At 36.8% G+C, this 17986-nt stretch overlaps 2 protein-coding genes across 2 annotated transcripts in view; both read left to right on the top strand.

The window, feature by feature from the left end:
- The first annotated feature begins 237 nt into the window (after positions 1-237).
- b3galt8 (beta-1,3-galactosyltransferase 8) lies at positions 238-1774 on the top strand. The gene has a single exon (XM_053480541.1). It carries the CDS (start codon positions 567-569, stop codon positions 1569-1571), a length of 1005 nt encoding a protein of 334 aa, XP_053336516.1. The 5' UTR covers positions 238-566; the 3' UTR covers positions 1572-1774.
- Positions 1775-3427: 1653 nt separating this feature from the next.
- Positions 3428-17986, top strand: part of zgc:162952 (PKc_LIMK_like_unk domain-containing protein) — a 40497-nt gene continuing 25938 nt past the window's right edge. Inside the window, exons 1-2 of the mRNA XM_053480529.1 lie at positions 3428-3533; positions 5763-5853. Of these exons, the coding sequence (XP_053336504.1) occupies positions 5823-5853 (31 nt within the window). The 5' untranslated portion in view covers positions 3428-3533; positions 5763-5822. The remainder of the gene's footprint in view (positions 3534-5762; positions 5854-17986) is intronic.

Below are 17986 nucleotides of genomic sequence, written 5' to 3'. Positions count from 1 at the left end.
AAGAACGAAATGAACTAAAAGACTCAAAAAAAAAAGATTCGTTCATTTTGATGAACGAGATTCAAAGAACCGAGTCACTAAAATGATTCAAACTTCCGATCACTGTCATGAATCGCAGAGTGGGCGTGGCCTAGAGCGTCCAAGGGCGTGCCAGTGTGCGGTCCATCTGACCAATAGGCGTTGACTTTCTTGCTCGTCTTCTTTTAAGTCCCGCCTATCGGTTGAGAAAGGAAAAGGCTTATATAAAATAAATAAGCAGAGTGAGTATTTTTTTTTCGTTGTATTTACAACATGTACGAGCGTTGTTGCTTATTTATGTTAGTTAAATGTGGCGGGGATGTTTTGAAAGTGCTTTAAAAGCCGCACCCATGGAACAGGGAAGTAAGGCATCCATGTTTCGGATGTTTGGTTATTTATAAGGAGACGCATGGGGATGTTTGTGTGCGGACAGTAGAAAGGCTTTAAGGCGGGACGGGGACATTAAATGTTCCGGTGTTTACAGGCAGACAACTGTGGGCTGATATGAGGTTTGTGAAGCGAACAAAGTCTGTGAAGATTTCCCAGAAATGCCGCCGAAGTTTCTGCGCTCCGGGGTGCTGCTCCGACTCCTCGTCCTGGCCGCTCTCATCGCGCTTTCCCTCTATGTTTTTGAGAAACGTAATGTCGTCTCTTTACCACAAAAACCGTCCCGACTTCTACCGAAGGAGTTCTACAGGCAGATCTCTCCCTTGACCTATAAATATCTCCTCAACCAGCCTGACCTGTGCAACAACAGGAATCCTTTTCTTGTTCTTATGATCCCTGTGTCAATGCGCGACTCCGACTCCAGGACAGCCATCAGAAAAACATGGGGACAACCGAACCTGGTCCCACATGTGGACATTGCCAGGGTGTTCTTTGTCGGGAAACCGGGACAGCATGATCCACAACTTGAGGAGGACTTTAAGAAAGAGGGTATGACCCACGGAGACATTGTGCAGATGGACTTTCTGGACACTTATCACAACCTCACCATCAAGACCATGATGATCATGAACTGGGTGGCCAACTTCTGCCGTTCTGCTGACTACGCCATGAAGATCGATGCGGACATCTTCCTCAACGTGCCTTATCTTGTACATTACCTCCAAACCAAGCCGAAGCATAACTACATCACCGGGTCAGTCATCACTGATGGCCGGCCTCGCAGGGATCCAAACAGCAAGTGGCACCTTTCCGAGGAACTGTACCCGGATAACGCGTTTCCACCGTACGTGTCTGGAGCTGGATATGTCTTTTCAGTCGACCTGGCCAAGAAGATATCTATGGCCTCCAAGTTTGTGCGTCCAATCCCACTGGAGGATGTTTACGTTGGCTTGTGCCTACATTTCTTAGGCATACAGCCTGAGTTTGCGTGGACGCTCATGCCTTACAGGAACCTGTTCGAGGTCTACCGTTTGCACTATGACAGATGCACCTTCGCAAAGCGCATCATAGTTACAGGTTTCACCCCCAAGAACCTCATGGACATTTGGACTGATTTCAAGAGTGCTGCAACTTCTTGCTACTTCTCAAGTCTAGTGATGCACTGATTTATGAATGTAAAGCCTAACCAAAGACATTTGCAATGATCTCTTAGTAAAAAGTGGCCTTTCTAAAAGTATATAGAGTTAATTTGTTAACCACAATATTGAAACATCATGGAGAATCACTGTGCTCTTAAGAGAATATCAGGATAAGTTATTATTAGTAAATGTTTATGTGCCTTATTAAATATATAGTTATTTATACTGGATTCTAGGGAATATTTCGTTTTTTTTTGTGTTTATTATTATTATTTATTTATTTCTGTAACAACAAAAACATAAAACTTATGAAACATTGCAGCTGTCCACCACATGAGGGCGCTCTTTCTCTTTCAAATGCCTCAGTGGTATGTATTACTGTACATGAACTGTAGTGAAATACAACTGCACTAAAATAATAATATAAACAAATCTCAACAATCAATTTTTTGTATTATTAATTTTTAAATAATGATTCTTTTTATTATATAAAATTAGTTGATACAATTTACAAGTGCTTTTAAGCATTAAAATGCACTCTATCACAAGGATGCTTAGCCTTATCTAATAAGAAATTATTTTTCTTTCAATGTTTCTGGATTTTTTTTTTGTTTTTACTGTTGGTTTGTTATACTTCCTTTTTATTGATTTCTAAATACTATTAGTACTACTACTTCACCCATACATTTTGGAACCGTGGAGGTGAATGGTGACCAATGTATTTATTCCTATTTTACAACCATGACAAGACATCACACTCCAGTCAACATTCACATGTTCATTCACACATTACGGCAATTTGAGGACGCTAATTAGACTAATCTGCATGTCTTTGGACTGTGGGAGGAAACCTAGAGATAACCTAACAATCACGAGAAGAGTTTGCAAACTCCATGCACAGACCCCGAGGTGAGAATCGAACCCGGACCCTGGATGTGCTACGTGACAGTTAGTCACCCACTAAGCCACTAGGTCACCGTGCCGCCACTACTACTACTAATAATAATAATAATAATATGTACTGTATGCTACACTTCGATTCATCTTATTACACCTTCTACAAAGTTTTCAAAAACTTGGAAATAAGAATTAGCCAAACACATTGTATTAAACTGACACTATCCCAGTTGTCATTGAAGCACTATAGAAATGGTGTACCTCATTACACTTCTTAGGAGAGCTCACATCTCTGTGCACTGCTATCCAACAATTAGAAAAGCATCTTCTTTCCTTTAGTGCCTCAAGTCTATGGTTTGGCTGCGGCTCTAATGAACTTAAAGATCCTGGAGTAAATTAAGTCTATCATATACTATTGCTGCTGCTACTGTTACGAGTGTTGTTTATTTATCTCCTGTAAGCAATGGTGAACGTTTAGGATTGTTTATGATGCATGCATGTATAATGTTGCCCTATATATGAGTACGCACACATGGGTAGAAACCCTCAGGCAAGATTGTAATGATAAAAGCATGTCTCTTTATACTTTTGCTTCCTGAATGTTAGAAATGGCAGAAATAGCATGATGAATCATTAGCACTGCAGTGTATGTGTCAATCCGAACAGGTGGCTATAACACTGCGATGCATCACAGCAAGGAAACACAAGCCAAACGAGAATGTGCTATTTATGCACTAATTATTTATCAGTTCATGTATTTATTTGTTTGTTTTAAAACATATTCAAAATTATCCCCCCGTCTGTGTGTCATGCCCATTTAAAAATTAGTTGAAAATGATGGAATTAAATCCATTTTTGAAAGAAATACTCTAAACTCAGCTCTCTCTCCACTGGTTTCTATGACAACCAATCAAAAGCGCATGTTCATTAGCATATTTGTCCCCACCTCCGCAGTGGTGTGTGTGTGTGTGAGGGGGAGAGAGAGGAAGACAGAGGCAGTGTGTGTGAGCTGCTGCGCTGAAGCGATGCTGCTTTAACCACTGTGTATCTTTCATCTAAACACGGTACTTCACACTTAACCTGTATTTTAAGGTAAGTGACAGCTTGCTTTGATCCCAAATGTTTTCTTTTCTGTATGTATAAGGAGCATGATTCTATTAAGGCATGCTTTTATGTAAGTAGTGAATGTTTAGGTGGTGGTCTTGATCACACTGGTAAAAGAGACTTAAAAAAGTTCCTCAGTTGATCAATTTTACTGAGTTAATATAAAAATGTTTACTAGGCAGCAATAGAAAACAAGGAAAGAATTCTTGATTTGATAAACTTTTATATTACCGAAGTTGTTTCATGGTCATGCCATGAGACTGTATACAATTTAAAATAACTAAAAAAAAGTGTGTTATCATTGTCCGTTGAAAAAGTCAGCATTGGGAAAAAGATAAACAACAACAACAATAATAATAATACAAGAGTAAATAAACCTAACTGATAAGAGCCATAACTTTACTTATTTGATGGCAGGTTGACTATAAATATATATGGAATGTTTTTTTCTTCTTTACTCTGAAAACAAATCTGAGATATTCTGCCATAAAACAAGGAGAGACTTCATTGTAAAGTTCTAACATTACCCAAGTTGTTTCATGACAAGACTGTAAACAACTTGAAATGAGTTAAACAAGAAGCAGGAAAGAAAAAGAAGTATGACTTATTATTGTCCAATGAAAAAGCCACCATTGAGAAATTGCTGTAAAAAAAAAACCTATATATTCAAACATGACTGAACAACAACAAAAGAGAACGTTTTTTTCTTCCTTTTTTCTGTTGTTTCTGTGACTGAAAATATTATAATAATAATATTTATAATACAAATTCAAATTTTTGAGACTTAACTTCCATATTCCGGTAGTGAATTTGCTAAATTTATATGTTATAGAAGCCTCCCGGTTTTTAACCGTTTTAAGGGTTTAAACATCATTTATTTTAGAAATGTAATTGTTTCATTGTAACACAATATTAAAAAATGATAAATGGATTAATATAAATGAAAAACTTTCATACATTTTAATAATTAAAGAAAAAATTACATTGGCATGTAAAAAAAACTATAGAACCAAAAAAAAAATAATAATAATAATACATACCATAACTAGTAAGACAGTCAATTGTTAATTTACATATCCATCAAGCAAAAAAAAAAAAAAAAAAAAAAAATTGAAATGAAGTGCGGAAACTGGTTATAGCTATGAGTATAACAACGATGAAAAGAACAAAATTGCCTTCCTTATGTTTCACAACATGAAACATATCTATCAACTAATTAAAAAAAAAAAGCACAGTATGTCGTTCTTTAAAAAACAAAAATTGTTAACATTAATAAAATCGTTGTGGAAAAACAGCACTGGCAAAACAAAAAAGTTAGCCAGTCTTATCTGTCTGAGTAACTCGAACGACAGCTGATCTCAATTTCCATATAGTAAGATCATGTTTCTTTTTACTGTTAAAATAAAAAAGTGAATAATTTGTGCTGATAAAAATTTCAATAAGAATAATACTATTTTAAAAGTATTACTCTTGTTGTAGGTATTTCAACAAGCTATATGTTCTCCCAGTGGGACCTGTCTCTATTCTTGTTTTAGTTTTCTATATAAAGAAAGAAGCTATAAATCTGGCAGTGCAAGGTTTATTATCTATAACACACCCTTTAAAGACCCTTGTATGCACTAATTATGTTCATTTCTTCTTCTTTCTCGAGTGCATGCATGAAGTAAATGGTTCTGGTCATGTGACCAGTTACACTACAATATAATGTTGAAATAAAATCAATAAACCTTGCAGTGCATTTAATTAATATTATATTTAACAACCGCTGGGTATAAAAATACATCAACAACTCTTAGAGCTTTCGCCACTCCCTTACTGTAGCTCTTATAATTGTGCCCAGGGGGATTAAATGAGTTAAGTTCCACCTGCTCCAGGATAGTTGAGTAGACATGATAATTGTGTGCTCTTTATCATCTGGAATAAAACTCCTGCTTGCATTGGACATTCTTCTTCTTCTATCTATTCATCCTTTCAGAATTAAGTTTAACAGCAAATGTGTAAAGCACAAATGGTCACATTTTCAACATCAACATCAATCTCACCTTTTATGCTATAGTCATATTCTCATGTAGTCGGGTTTTATTGCTTCTTTTGCTCCTTTTTCATCCTTGTGTTCTATTGTTGTGTCCAATTGTTTTGCTTGCGCATTGTGTTTGTGAGTATGTGTACATGTTCATTGTTGGATACGTCTTCTTTTCCTTTGCGCTCTCTCATTAGGACTCCATCAGATCCTACACTGTAATGCACTGACAGACTATTTCACCATCCAGCCTCGAGATGAATGTGCATAGCTTATTAAACAAATGGAGTAAGTAATAAACACTTGAATCGCTCACAACTGAAGTTGATTGCTGATCAGTTTGATTTTAGGCTTCAATCCTTGTAATTTGCTCAATAATTGACTAATGATTGATGCACGTTTAATGGCATTTGCAGTTTTGCTTACAGAAGTTGACCTATTTTATTTTAATTTTTTATAAATGCATTAAATAGTACAACATTTTATAAATACCAATTTAGAAATTTCATGGTTTACTGCTATCCTAAAGTAACATTTAACCAAATATTTGTTCATTATTTGACTTGTCTACTGCAGCATAATCGAAGTATTTTTTATCCTTATATCCCATCTCTATTAAATTCTGTATTCTGATTGGTCAGAAGATCGTAAATAGGTTTCTACAAGGGATGTTCAAGATCAACAGTGACTCTTGCTTGTGCACAATACCAGGTCACAGTTCTGAGAGTTAAAGCTCCCTTTATTTCTTTATATAATCCCCTGCTACATGCCTAATGCACTTATCCCAGTGTTTCACTAGTGCTTGGATACCATCAAGGTAAAACGTTTTCTCAGTAGACTGAACCCATGATCGGACTGCCTGCTTCATGTTTGCAACACTGGCCTAGCAGGAACTCCTTTAATTGCTCAAACATGTGTAAGAAAAGGCTTAGAGCGAGGTCAGGACTGTACGGGGGATGTGGCAAAAACTTCCAGCTGAGTTCCGGTGATAGAGTTGGTGAATGATTGTGTGTAGAGTTCCGACAGACAGATGCAACTCTTCTGCAAGTTGGTAACAAGTTATCTGCAGATGTTTAAGGATCAGGCATTCTACTCGCTGAATGTTTACGGAAATGACTGTGAGCTTCAAGCCACCCTGGCCGGGATGGTCATTCACGAACGTTTGGCCTTCTTTAAAAATGTTTTCACTATTCAGATGTTTTACTGCGACTAAGAGTCTCATCAGCGTACAGTGCTTGAATGCCAATCAGTTTGCCTGTTTTGACTTGAATGGCTTTTGTATAACACTGGCTCGGACAGTAGCAAGGTTTATATTCATGCACACATTGTAGAATGTTGATGTTTCTTTGGTAACCATTTACACAGGGACTTCTATGGCGTTGCATCGATAGATTAAAAAAAAAATGTTTTTCTGTTAGAAATTTTAATTTAGCATTTTTTAGAAGGAGTCTCCAGTCAAAGGCTAAACATGTAACTTTATGTTTTCAGACACAGCAAGGTTTTCAGGAAAATTATGTATAATTTATATATTATTATAATTTTATATATCATAATATTAATATATGTAACCTGGCATAGTGTTATGGGAAAAGTAATTAAAAATGCAAGGTTGCATTTCCTGTTTTTCTATTTAAATTTTTTTATTTCTCTTATAATGCAGAAACTTTTCCAATGATAAATAATTTCCAGAATTGTAGTTTGTATTTAATTATAGTATTTCCATTTCCAATTACATATTGTAAGCTAAGCACACCACATAAACCTGTCTCTACAAGATGTACATATTTACACAGAGTAGTCCTAAAGTCTGGATCCACAGGCAGACAAGAAAATGTTGTAAACATGACAGCAGGTATGTAAAGAATCATATCTTAGGGACATAAGAATAAGTTCTGTTAGATCTTCTATTGTTAGTTTCCAAGCCTTTAATAAAAAAGAAAATTGAAAATTGAAAACAAGGAAAAATGCCTATGGATCAAGATTTTTGAACATAATTTAGTGTGTGTGTGTGTGTGTGTGTGTGTGTGTATCTCTTTAGACAGGCTACAGTAGGTGTCATTCTGGCATGGTACAGGTAAAAGCACAGTCAGCGCTGCTCTGTTCTAATGTTACTCGGAAGTGTTGTCTCAGTAGGTTTGCGAGTATCATATCCTATGTGGTTTGTCGCCTGCATCACCTTTAATAAAAGGCCAGGAAGCGTATCAGTGTCATGCTGTGGATGGAAATATTGACGAACAGCTATAAGAGCAAAAGGGCAGATGATTGCCACTGTAGTGTAGGATATAAAACAGCAATATCTGCTCTGTATACAAAGGCAGTGATGTCTGCAAGGTGCTTTCATATTGAGACAGCAGGGAGAAGACAATGTGGAAAGAAAAACACCATTAAAAACACCTACAAGCACTATAACAAGTCTCTGTTGAATCCCTAATTATTGTTATAGCACCTTCTAGTCATTGAATGTATTTGTGTTTTAAGTATTGTGTTGGTCAGAATTTGTGGGGTTTTGTTTGTCCACCCAGTTACAGAGGATTGACCACAAATTCTCAGTGGGATTAAGTTCTGGGGATTTTTCAGCCCAAAATTTCAATGGTTTGTTCCCCGAGCCCACTAGTTATCACCTTTGCCTTATGCTGGAAAAGGCATCGATCATCACCAAACTGTTCTTGGGTGGTTATGAGAAGTTGTTCTCGGAGGATATTTTTGTACCATTCTTTATTCATGGCTGTACACTTAGGCAAAAGTGTGAGTGAGTTGACTATCTTGGCTGAGAAGCGACCCCACACATAAATGGCCTCAGGATACTTTACTGTTGGAATGACAAGACTGGCAAGTTTTTCTCCCATTTTTAGTCCAGTCCCTGTACCTGACCAGTTTCAGAGGAATGTTTTTGTTTGTTAAGCCGCACAGTGACCTATGACTCATTCAAGCATAAAACCCATCTAACTTAAGGCATGAACCAGTGAGCATGACCAAGATGATGACAAATAATCAGGCCGGTTATACTGCAAGTACACTGGTGATGATGAGTGTTTGGAACAGGTTGCTGCTCAGATTGACAAATAACCAATTTGTACTTTTGCACAGTATGTACTGTATATAGCATAGGTAATTGTTTAATATGGTTTTATATATGAATTTTAATTCTGATTGGGCAAAATGGGGCTGATTCACTTTCTGTAGAAGCAGCGCTGACAGTAGTGCCACCTGTCAATCAAGTTACAGATTTATATTAATATGCTCATTGTAAAATATTAGGCATTTTTTCCCTGTATTACTAGCTTATTCTCATTGAAGTGTATGCTAGACACTTTACATAATGTAAATCTAATAATAAACTGATTAAAGACGCTTTGTTAGGTTACAAAGCAAAATGTAAAATAAGTTAAAAGTCAAAATGTTTTTTATAAATATGAATAAAATGAAACATTCCATGCCTATAGAGTGTAAATGAGTGTTCGAGTGTGTGTTTGTGTTCATGTGTGTGTGCGTGCCCTGCGAAGGATTGGCACTGTGAAGGATATGTAGGGTGTACCCCACCTCGTGCCCCAAGTTTCCTGGGATAGGCTCCAGGCCCCACGTGACGCTGTATACTGTACAGGATTAAGCGGTATAGATGATGAGTCAAGATGGAAAAAAAAGTTATACTTTATTTTGTTGTTCATCTGAGGTTGTATTTGCCTAATACAAAGACCTGCACCAACCTTTACACAGGACTGTACGTAATTAAAATGAGCTAATAAAGAAGAAATAAAAAAAATAAATATATTACTTTACAAAATTTACATAGTTACTTCAAAGCTCCAAATTTATGTCCCTAGGCATTTTTTTAAAGACAGGACTGTTTTTTTTTTTTTTAACACCCTCTGTTATGTTAACTTTACACAGCTATTCAAAAACCACTGTTATGTAACATAATAGGTTTTAAATGAGCAGGACTTAAGAGACTTTCACCTCATCACTGAGACCAAGCTAGCGACTTAATTCAGTCAGTGCCAGTGATTCTGTATTCTACACACACTCCTTAATTCTCTCTCATTCCTTCTTTGTTTGTTTTTCAACATCTGTATGCCATATTTCTTTATTCTAAGGCGTAATTAATGGAGGCAAAGAGTAAGGAGTATTTCACTCGTCAGTGTGGGAGAGCCTCCCTGTCTGTATCCTGGACAGCCTGTCCCTGTACTGCAGGAAATCACACTGGCACACTTTCCCTTTCCTCACCATAAACACACACACACACACACACCATATTCCTGTATAACGAATAACTTCTCAACTGGTTTGTGTTCATTCTCCCAGGGTTAGATCCTTGGCCTAGCCAAGGTTTAGCAAATACACCTTCTATTTCATTCCTTTATCAGTGATACTGTAACATGATAAGGCTGCGTTTGAGCTCTTGAATTAATTGCATCATGCGGAACAGTCGTTCCATGACTTATGCATAAGTTAATTAAAAGTGTTAATAATTTATCATACAGTGGAATATACAGTACTGGTTATTATTATCAATATGTTAGCATTCATTTATAAATTAAGTACAGTATATTGCATCATAATGACCAAACCACAAACTGTTTAAAGGTGATTTAAAAAAACATGTTATAAAAACTTAAGATCTTGCTTTCTTTTTCTGTCTGTTAGAGGAAGACTCGTATGTTTCCACTGATACTACTTCAACTTTTTCGGTTCGCATTTCTAGTACGCTCCCACTCATTTGAAAGCCAGTGAAAGTGTAGGCTGCATTCCCACGTCATTGAAGGACCTTTCGTCATTGAAGGATCTTCGGCCTTGCTCCAGGGCCACACACATTGCATGATTCTCAGGAGCACAAAGCATTTAACACACCATTGATCCCCAGTGGGGATGTTTAGCTGCTCACATTGTTGTTAACTGGACAGGGAGCTTTAAAAGAAGGTTTTGTGGGAATGTGTTGTAAAGAGTGGTGAGCTACGAGCTGGCTGATGTAAATCTATAGGCAGACAAGAGCGTATTGAGGGAGTGTGTGTAGTGTAAGTGTATTAATCTTGTACTGGAGAAGAAGGGGGAGCCCGCAGGAATTTTTGCTATTCAGATATACAGTATATGGACTGCAAAAAGCATCTGATATGAGATTTATCAAGTCGAGCGGAAATGTTTTTAAGTAGATCCACACTCAAAAATGTAAGAGTTTATTTATTTATTTTTTATTTTTTTATTTTGGTACTACCTCTATGCGACATGGTGGCTTAGTGTTGCCTTGCTCCTCCATGGTTCGGGTTCGGTTCCTGCCTCGAGCCTGTGTGCATGGAGTTTGCATGTTCTCCCCATGCTTGGCGGGTTTCCTCCGGATACTCTGATTTCCTCTAACAGTCCAAAGACATGCAGGTTAAGCTAATTGGCGTTCCCAAATTATGTAAGTGTGTGCTCCGCGATGGGTTGGCACGCTGTCCAGGGTGCACCCTGCCTCATGCCCTAAGTCTCCTGAGATAGGCTCCTGGCCCCCCCGCGACCCTGTATACAGGATAAAGCGGTATAGACAATGAGTGAGTGACAGTAAGTGGTACCTCATCCATGATGGCTAAGTCTAATTTAGACTGGTGTTAAGTTTGTTAACTATGTGAAGAACTTATCATTTTCTATTTAACATTTTTGTCTGGTCATGATGGTGAGAAACTGGTTAGGGGAGGTTGGGATCTCAAGGAATAACCTCAAAGATAACCGATGGCCGGTAGCTTTAAATTAATTTGTTTGCTAAGTAAATTGGTCAGAATCATGGTGGATCTGAAGTCTATCCTGGAAACGCTGAGTATGAAGCAGGAATACACCCTTGCAGGGATGCTAGTCTGTTGCAGGAACTAAAGGCACATTCACACCTAGTTTAGCCAATCCGCCTACAAGTGTATTTTGGGAAGTGTTTAAAAAAGACAGTTCTGGCTACTATTAAATAACTAAGACAGAATACTGTATGTAAAAGACAATTCAGGCCTTGGCACTGAAATGCCACTCATGTCTACCTGTAAAAAACTTCTAAATATAAAAAACAGTTACCTGCACCGTTAGCAACATGCTAACAATACCAACAATATAGTGCAGCTCTACAGCTGTCCTTATCTTTAACTAAATTATCTACTGCAAAATGTCTGCCTTTATCCGATTTATTGACTGTATGGAGCCCCTTATAATTTCTAATTACGATTAGTCTCATGCTTAGGCATGGCAAAGTCGTGATTTTGTAATAGCAACATTTTATTTGACAGTTCCACCCCACACCACCAGAGGTCTATCACCAGAATACTATGCACTTTTTACGTTTACTGATTACATCATTTACCAGTTCCTTTCAGTTTGTTCTGATTGCCTAATAATAATGAGTAATAATAATAATAATAATAATAATAATAATAATAAAAACATTTGCATCCCATTTTGCTTAACATGCAATTCTCATGGCCTGAAAAATGAGTGTGAGCATGTAGTAATACGAGACATAGTCCCAGTTTGACTTGAACGGCCTTCTTACATACACATTGTGTCATTTGTTTATTCTGAAATAAGCTCTAAATTTTATTTATGAAACAATGTTTGTGAAGCACTTTACCCTCATGCCCATGTGTGCTTTTTAAACATCCCACTCCAGGGTAAGTCCCCATGTTTGCTGATATAATAACCTGGACTCATCTGGAAAGCCCACGGCAAACCATATTTTTATGAATCACTTTGTGCAAAGGGATTTTGTTACATCATGCTGGAACAGTCTTAGTTTTGCCCCTTAGTTCCAGTAAAGGGGAACGGCATACAACTGCAGCGTATACAATTGTTTGCATCTAATTTACAGTATGTTGGACTTTTGTTCCTCTTTGCCATTGTGTTTACATGTTTACAGTGTATAGTTGACATTCATTTATTTTATGTAATGACATGACACATTGTTTTCAGATAAGGCATTGTCTAGGAGTATCTGTTTGATGTAAACATACCCAGGAAAAAAGAGAGACAGAAATTTGCCACAGTGATTCGGATTGTCATGTTGCCCACTGGTTTGACCTTTTCTGCAGGGCTGAAGTGGGAGAGAATTTGAGGGGGAGAGCACTGAGTCCTTTGCCAAAGCTTTCTCAAACACATCTGGGCTAAACCATGCCACACAATCCAAGCTCCATTACCACCATAACTTTGTCATTCATTTATCCGTCCATCTACATACATACATACATACATTCATCCTTTCTTGGGTCAGGATCACCACTTCCAGTGATGAATATTATTGTTCTGCTCTAAATTAATTAATTTTTTTAAATCACCACTACCAGTAATAAAAATAGTGAATATTAGAGCAGGACCAAAAAAAATCTTTTTCAAGTTCATATATTAACATATATTTTATCGATTTGACAAATTAAAATAGAGCTTAAAATTAAATTAATTAAATACACTGGGCAAATCGAAAGCTTCATTAAGCTTTTACAAATAAGAAAATAACAGGTGCGCTGAATCAAGTGCTATTTTACAAAACATACCATTGCATTAAAGTGCAAAAATTGACCTTACCATGTACATAATCCGAGTCCGAATATGGGTAAACGAAATATTGCCATGACTTTGGATTAAAGAAATTTCAAAAATATATTAATAAATAGTCTGTACAGTTAAACTTAAATCGTAGTGTTTTGTAAAGGTATCTAATACAGTTTGCACACTGAGTGTGGCATTTATATACAGTAGGTTTTTAGTATTGGTATAAAACAGAAGGCGTGGGTATCTCTAGGCCACTTTTACTGTAAAATCTCAAACTGAAGTTTTAATAAGCTCCTATTCAGCAGTTGTTTAATTTAGATTGTTTATTCATTGCACACAAGAATGTGTTTGCACCTTGCGATCCTTGTTTTAAGTGTTGATACATCATTAGGAGTTTGTGTGATGCACTTCACCGGCTGTGCATGCATGCGTGTACTGTACCTAATAATGTATCAAGGATTAAGTTAAGGTTTAATTAATAATAACCACAATCTTAATTCGACCCAAACTACTCAACTATTTACTACTTACTATAGATGGACATCAGAAAAGTTCTTTGGATGAGACAGAGGTACAAAAACAGCAAAGAGGAAGCAATGAGCAGAAGTTCATAGAGCGCATTAGCACATTTTATATATGCAACGGACATTCGAGGATAAAAACAACAACAAAAAAAGTGTGATTTGAGTATGACTTGAGTGCCGGTGCATCATTAGATATTTAGGTCTCTCGATGCCAATGATAGAAGGAAAATCTTTCTAATGTTTCCCCACATCAGATTCATCCACAAATCCCATTCCATCAGGATGAAAGGAAATTCACATGACATACTGTTGAAGCACAGAGTGAAGACATGAATCAAAAGATTTGCACAGTTTGTAAGATATTCATGCACATGTGACGTACGAGCAATTATTTCAAGCAAACATGACTGTTAGACAAACATGTTCCTTGAGCTAGAGCAGAAATGAATCCGTCATTGCTGACGCGGTTTTCTCTCAGTGTGAATTACCGGAATGTCAGAGTGCTGCCTCTCAGGTATATGTGAATTCTGCACATCTTTCCCATGACACCATGCTTTTACATGACTGGATCTTAGGCTTGACTTGGAAACCTTATGCATGTCTGCCGTCTGTTTTGTTTTTTCCATTTAGTCCCTCAGACTGGATGTTCATTTATGTTTAGGGTAAAATTGAATAGTAATATGAAGCAAAGTTATGATTACTATGCTGAGGATGATTATGTTCTGAACATTATGCCCTGAAGTGTTATACAAGAACCAATTACCAAGGATATTTTTTTTTTAATAAAGAATAAACACAACATACTTTGTATCTATTATGACGGTCATTACACGCCAGTCATTTGCATTTTTTTTTATCTTTTCAAACCTCAAAAGGCACAAACTGAAAAATAAAGTAACCATTTCCTATGTCTTTTAAGTACTGACACCTCCTTCACCAAACATTAAATAAGCCATTTAATTGCTGATAACGTTATCATGTCAATAATTGCATGCATGTAGCTGTAAGCCGTTTAAGTAGAACATCCATAGAATGAGCGGATGTGTAACTTGTTACTATGTCAACACTTCCTGTCCAGTCAGAATCAAATAGCCAACAGAGCGTTGGTATAAAATAAGCAGAAAATATATATATATATATATATATATATATATATATATATATATATATACTGTATATATATAATATATATATATATATATATATATATATACATATATATATATATATATATATATATATATATTTAAATGAACAGAAACTGATTAAAAACATTCAATAATTAAGTGCACAGTTAACAGAGAGAACAGCACAGGCCCAACATGTCTCAAACCATATATCACACTTAACAAATAGGGAAGTTCATGTTTACCAAAGATTAGGCTTGTAATCATTAAGCGTACATAGATAGACATCTCAGAAGGCCCGGAATGAAGAAGTTGAAATTTAGTAAGTAAACTGTGGGTTCAGAGCAAAAGCAGACGTCTCACCGAGTTGGAATTTACACACTTGCGTGTAAACTCTGAGTGAGTAAATGTTTGCCCTTACCCTGCAAAACGGTGAAGGTTTAGGACCAAGTGTATAAAAAAAAAAAAACTATTGTGAAGACTAATGCTGAGAAACATCTGGCAGATTGATGGCGGACAAAGTCGCATTGTCGTCTATTATCTCTAAAACTATTTCTAAAACTGTACCAGTATAGTGTTGTATAATATAGTATGTGTCAATAATAATTAATTAAATAACCATATTTGAGTAAAACCCAGAAATAATGCTTTGTCACATTCTAAAAACAAACTGCGGGTGAACCGACTCTTCTACATACTGTAGTGCCTAAATTAGTCAGATGCTGCAAATGCTGGTTCATGCCATATATAAGGAAATAACTGACTCTCTCACTCATCATCTATACCACTTTATCTTGTATACAGGGTCGCCGGGGGCTTTTAGCCTATCCCAGGAGACTTAGGGTATGAGGTGTATACACATGGGTGTTTAGATACTATGGGCAATTTGGGATCTGCTTGTCTGTTTGTCTTTGGACTGTGGGAGGAAACCGGAGAACCCGGAGGAAACCCACTAAGCATGGGTAAAAAAATGCACAGAGACGCGAGGTGGGAATCGAATCCGAACCCTGGAGTTTAAAGGTGAAAGTGCTTCCATGAGCAAATCACTCATTGTCTATACCACTTTATCCTGTATACAGGGTCGCATTGCGCATGGAGCCTATTCCAGGAGACTTGGGCACATGGCGGGGAACACCCTCACACACACTATTGGCAATTTGAGAACTCCAATTAGCCTAATCTGCATGTCTTTGGACGGTGGGAGGAAGCACATCAAGCACAGGAAGACCATGCAAACTCCATGGACACAGAGACGGGAATCGAACCCGGACCCTGGAGGTGCAAGGCCTACCGCGCCGCCTCATGAGGAAATCAATATACAGTAAATTCTAATGATCCGGAAATGTCATTTAGATTAGCTCTGATGTCATCCTGTATGTACTGCCAAAGGAACGTTAGTGCAAGAGAAAACAAGGAACTGCTCGTTTCCTTATTAGCCTATTATAAGCTGTGTGTTTTGTTTTGGGTATTTTTTACACTTCTGTAAAGTCTGTTTGTGGGGGGGATTGCACCTGAGAATTATGAGAGAGAGAAAGAGAGTGAAAGAGATGCTGACTGATAGACAGAGAGAAGAAATAAAGATAAGTAAGAGAAAGAGACAGCAGGAGAGACAAACACAAGACAGATGGGAAGAGAGAGAAATGCAAAGAGAGAGAGAGAGCGCTAGAGAGAAAAATAAAGAAAAAATTGAGCGAGCGACAGAATGGAAACAAAGAGGCAGACAGATTGAGAAACAGAGAGAGAGAGAGAGAGAGAGAGAACTTGCAAGAGTTTTCTACAAGTGTGTTGTGTTATGATGAAGCGCAGTAGATTATTCATCCACAGCCACAAAATCACACCACTCATGTAAAAGTGCCAGTCCAGACATTTCCTCTGCAGTGAGCTCCTCCCTGATAACACTGATAACTCCACTCGCAACACCTGTGGGGTAAACACGTGTATAAACCAGCACTATCCTGCCAATCAGTGTGAGTAATATTGCACACGCTAGGTTGTAGTGGGAAAATTGTCCACATGCTCGAACTAACATGCTGATGAACCATCTGGTGTGAGTTGTAGATATAACACTTGTAACCAAAACTCTATTTTCTCTACTTATTTTTGTAGCGTAAATAAAGTCTATCATCCAAACTAAAGCCAGCGACATTAAGTCAGTGTTATAAATAACTGATTTGTTAAATGCCTGTTTGCTATTTCATTTTGTATATATTATGTTACATTTAAAAATGATTTTCATAATTTTAAAGTTCTATAAGAGCCAGACTTTTTGGTATTTTTAATGTACAGTAGTCTTGAGGAATAGATCTCCAGGATTCCTGAAGGACATTTTTGGAAAGATTTTAGAGCTAATATTCAGTCCAGTCCCTGTATCGAAGCAGTTTCTAATTAATGTTTATTAGTTTGTTGAAAAAAAAAAAAGCATCTAACTTTAAGACCCAGGTGTAGATTATGACAGATGATCAGACCGGTGATTAGTACTGTATACTGGTGATGCTGAATGCTGTGTGGAACAGACGGAAATGAGATTGCTGCTGAGTTTACATGAAACAACCATTTTTAAAAATTGTATCTTAAGGCACTTTACAGCCGGTCACAGTAAAATATTTGTTCCCATTGCTTTAATTGAATTGGAAGAAATGATGAGTGGCTCAAGTCATTTGTACAGTATTGTGCAAACACGTTTTACACCATAATCTCCATAGAGTACCATGTCCTGAAGCCTTTCCCATGTCAAAAAAAGCATACTTGTGCCGGAGACTCCTCCCGTAAATGCTACATAAATAGAAAGATGGACTTGTATAAATTTGGGAGTGGCACTTTTTGAGTTTTGGTTTTACTGACCATTGACCAGTTCTTGTCATTCATTGTATTATTTTTTTTTATAATATATATTAAAGGAAAAGGCCCCACAATTACCATTTACAATATATTATAAGATTTGATTATCATAGGTTCCTATAAAGCATTGGGTCAACCAATAATTTTAACCCGTTTTTTTTTTTTTTTTTTTTTTTTTTAACAAATTTCAAAATACCCCACTTGTCTATCTGTCATTTGTCTATCTGCTGAAATTCCCCTTGCTTCATTTCTACAAATAGGCAGTGGTGCAGCACTACTTTAGTCATTTAGTCCATCCAGTGCTCTATATATATATATATATATATATATATATATATATATATATATATATATTTTTTTTTTTTTTTTTTTTATAAACAGGCCCCCAACACGTCTACATACAGAAATTTTGGTTCCAGTTATAAAAATATTACAATGCAG

This window comes from Clarias gariepinus, chromosome 21, assembly GCF_024256425.1.
Source record: "Clarias gariepinus isolate MV-2021 ecotype Netherlands chromosome 21, CGAR_prim_01v2, whole genome shotgun sequence".
In the NCBI taxonomy this organism is placed as follows: Eukaryota; Metazoa; Chordata; class Actinopteri; order Siluriformes; family Clariidae; genus Clarias; species Clarias gariepinus.
The sequence above is the reverse complement of the archived record's forward strand: the minus strand, read 5'-3'. Positions and strand labels throughout refer to the sequence as shown.

Bases quoted from the DNA above. Each gene is read 5' to 3' on its own strand.
- b3galt8 (XM_053480541.1), top strand. From the start codon at position 567: ATGCCGCCGAAGTTTCTGCGCTCCGGGGTGCTGCTCCGACTCCTCGTC.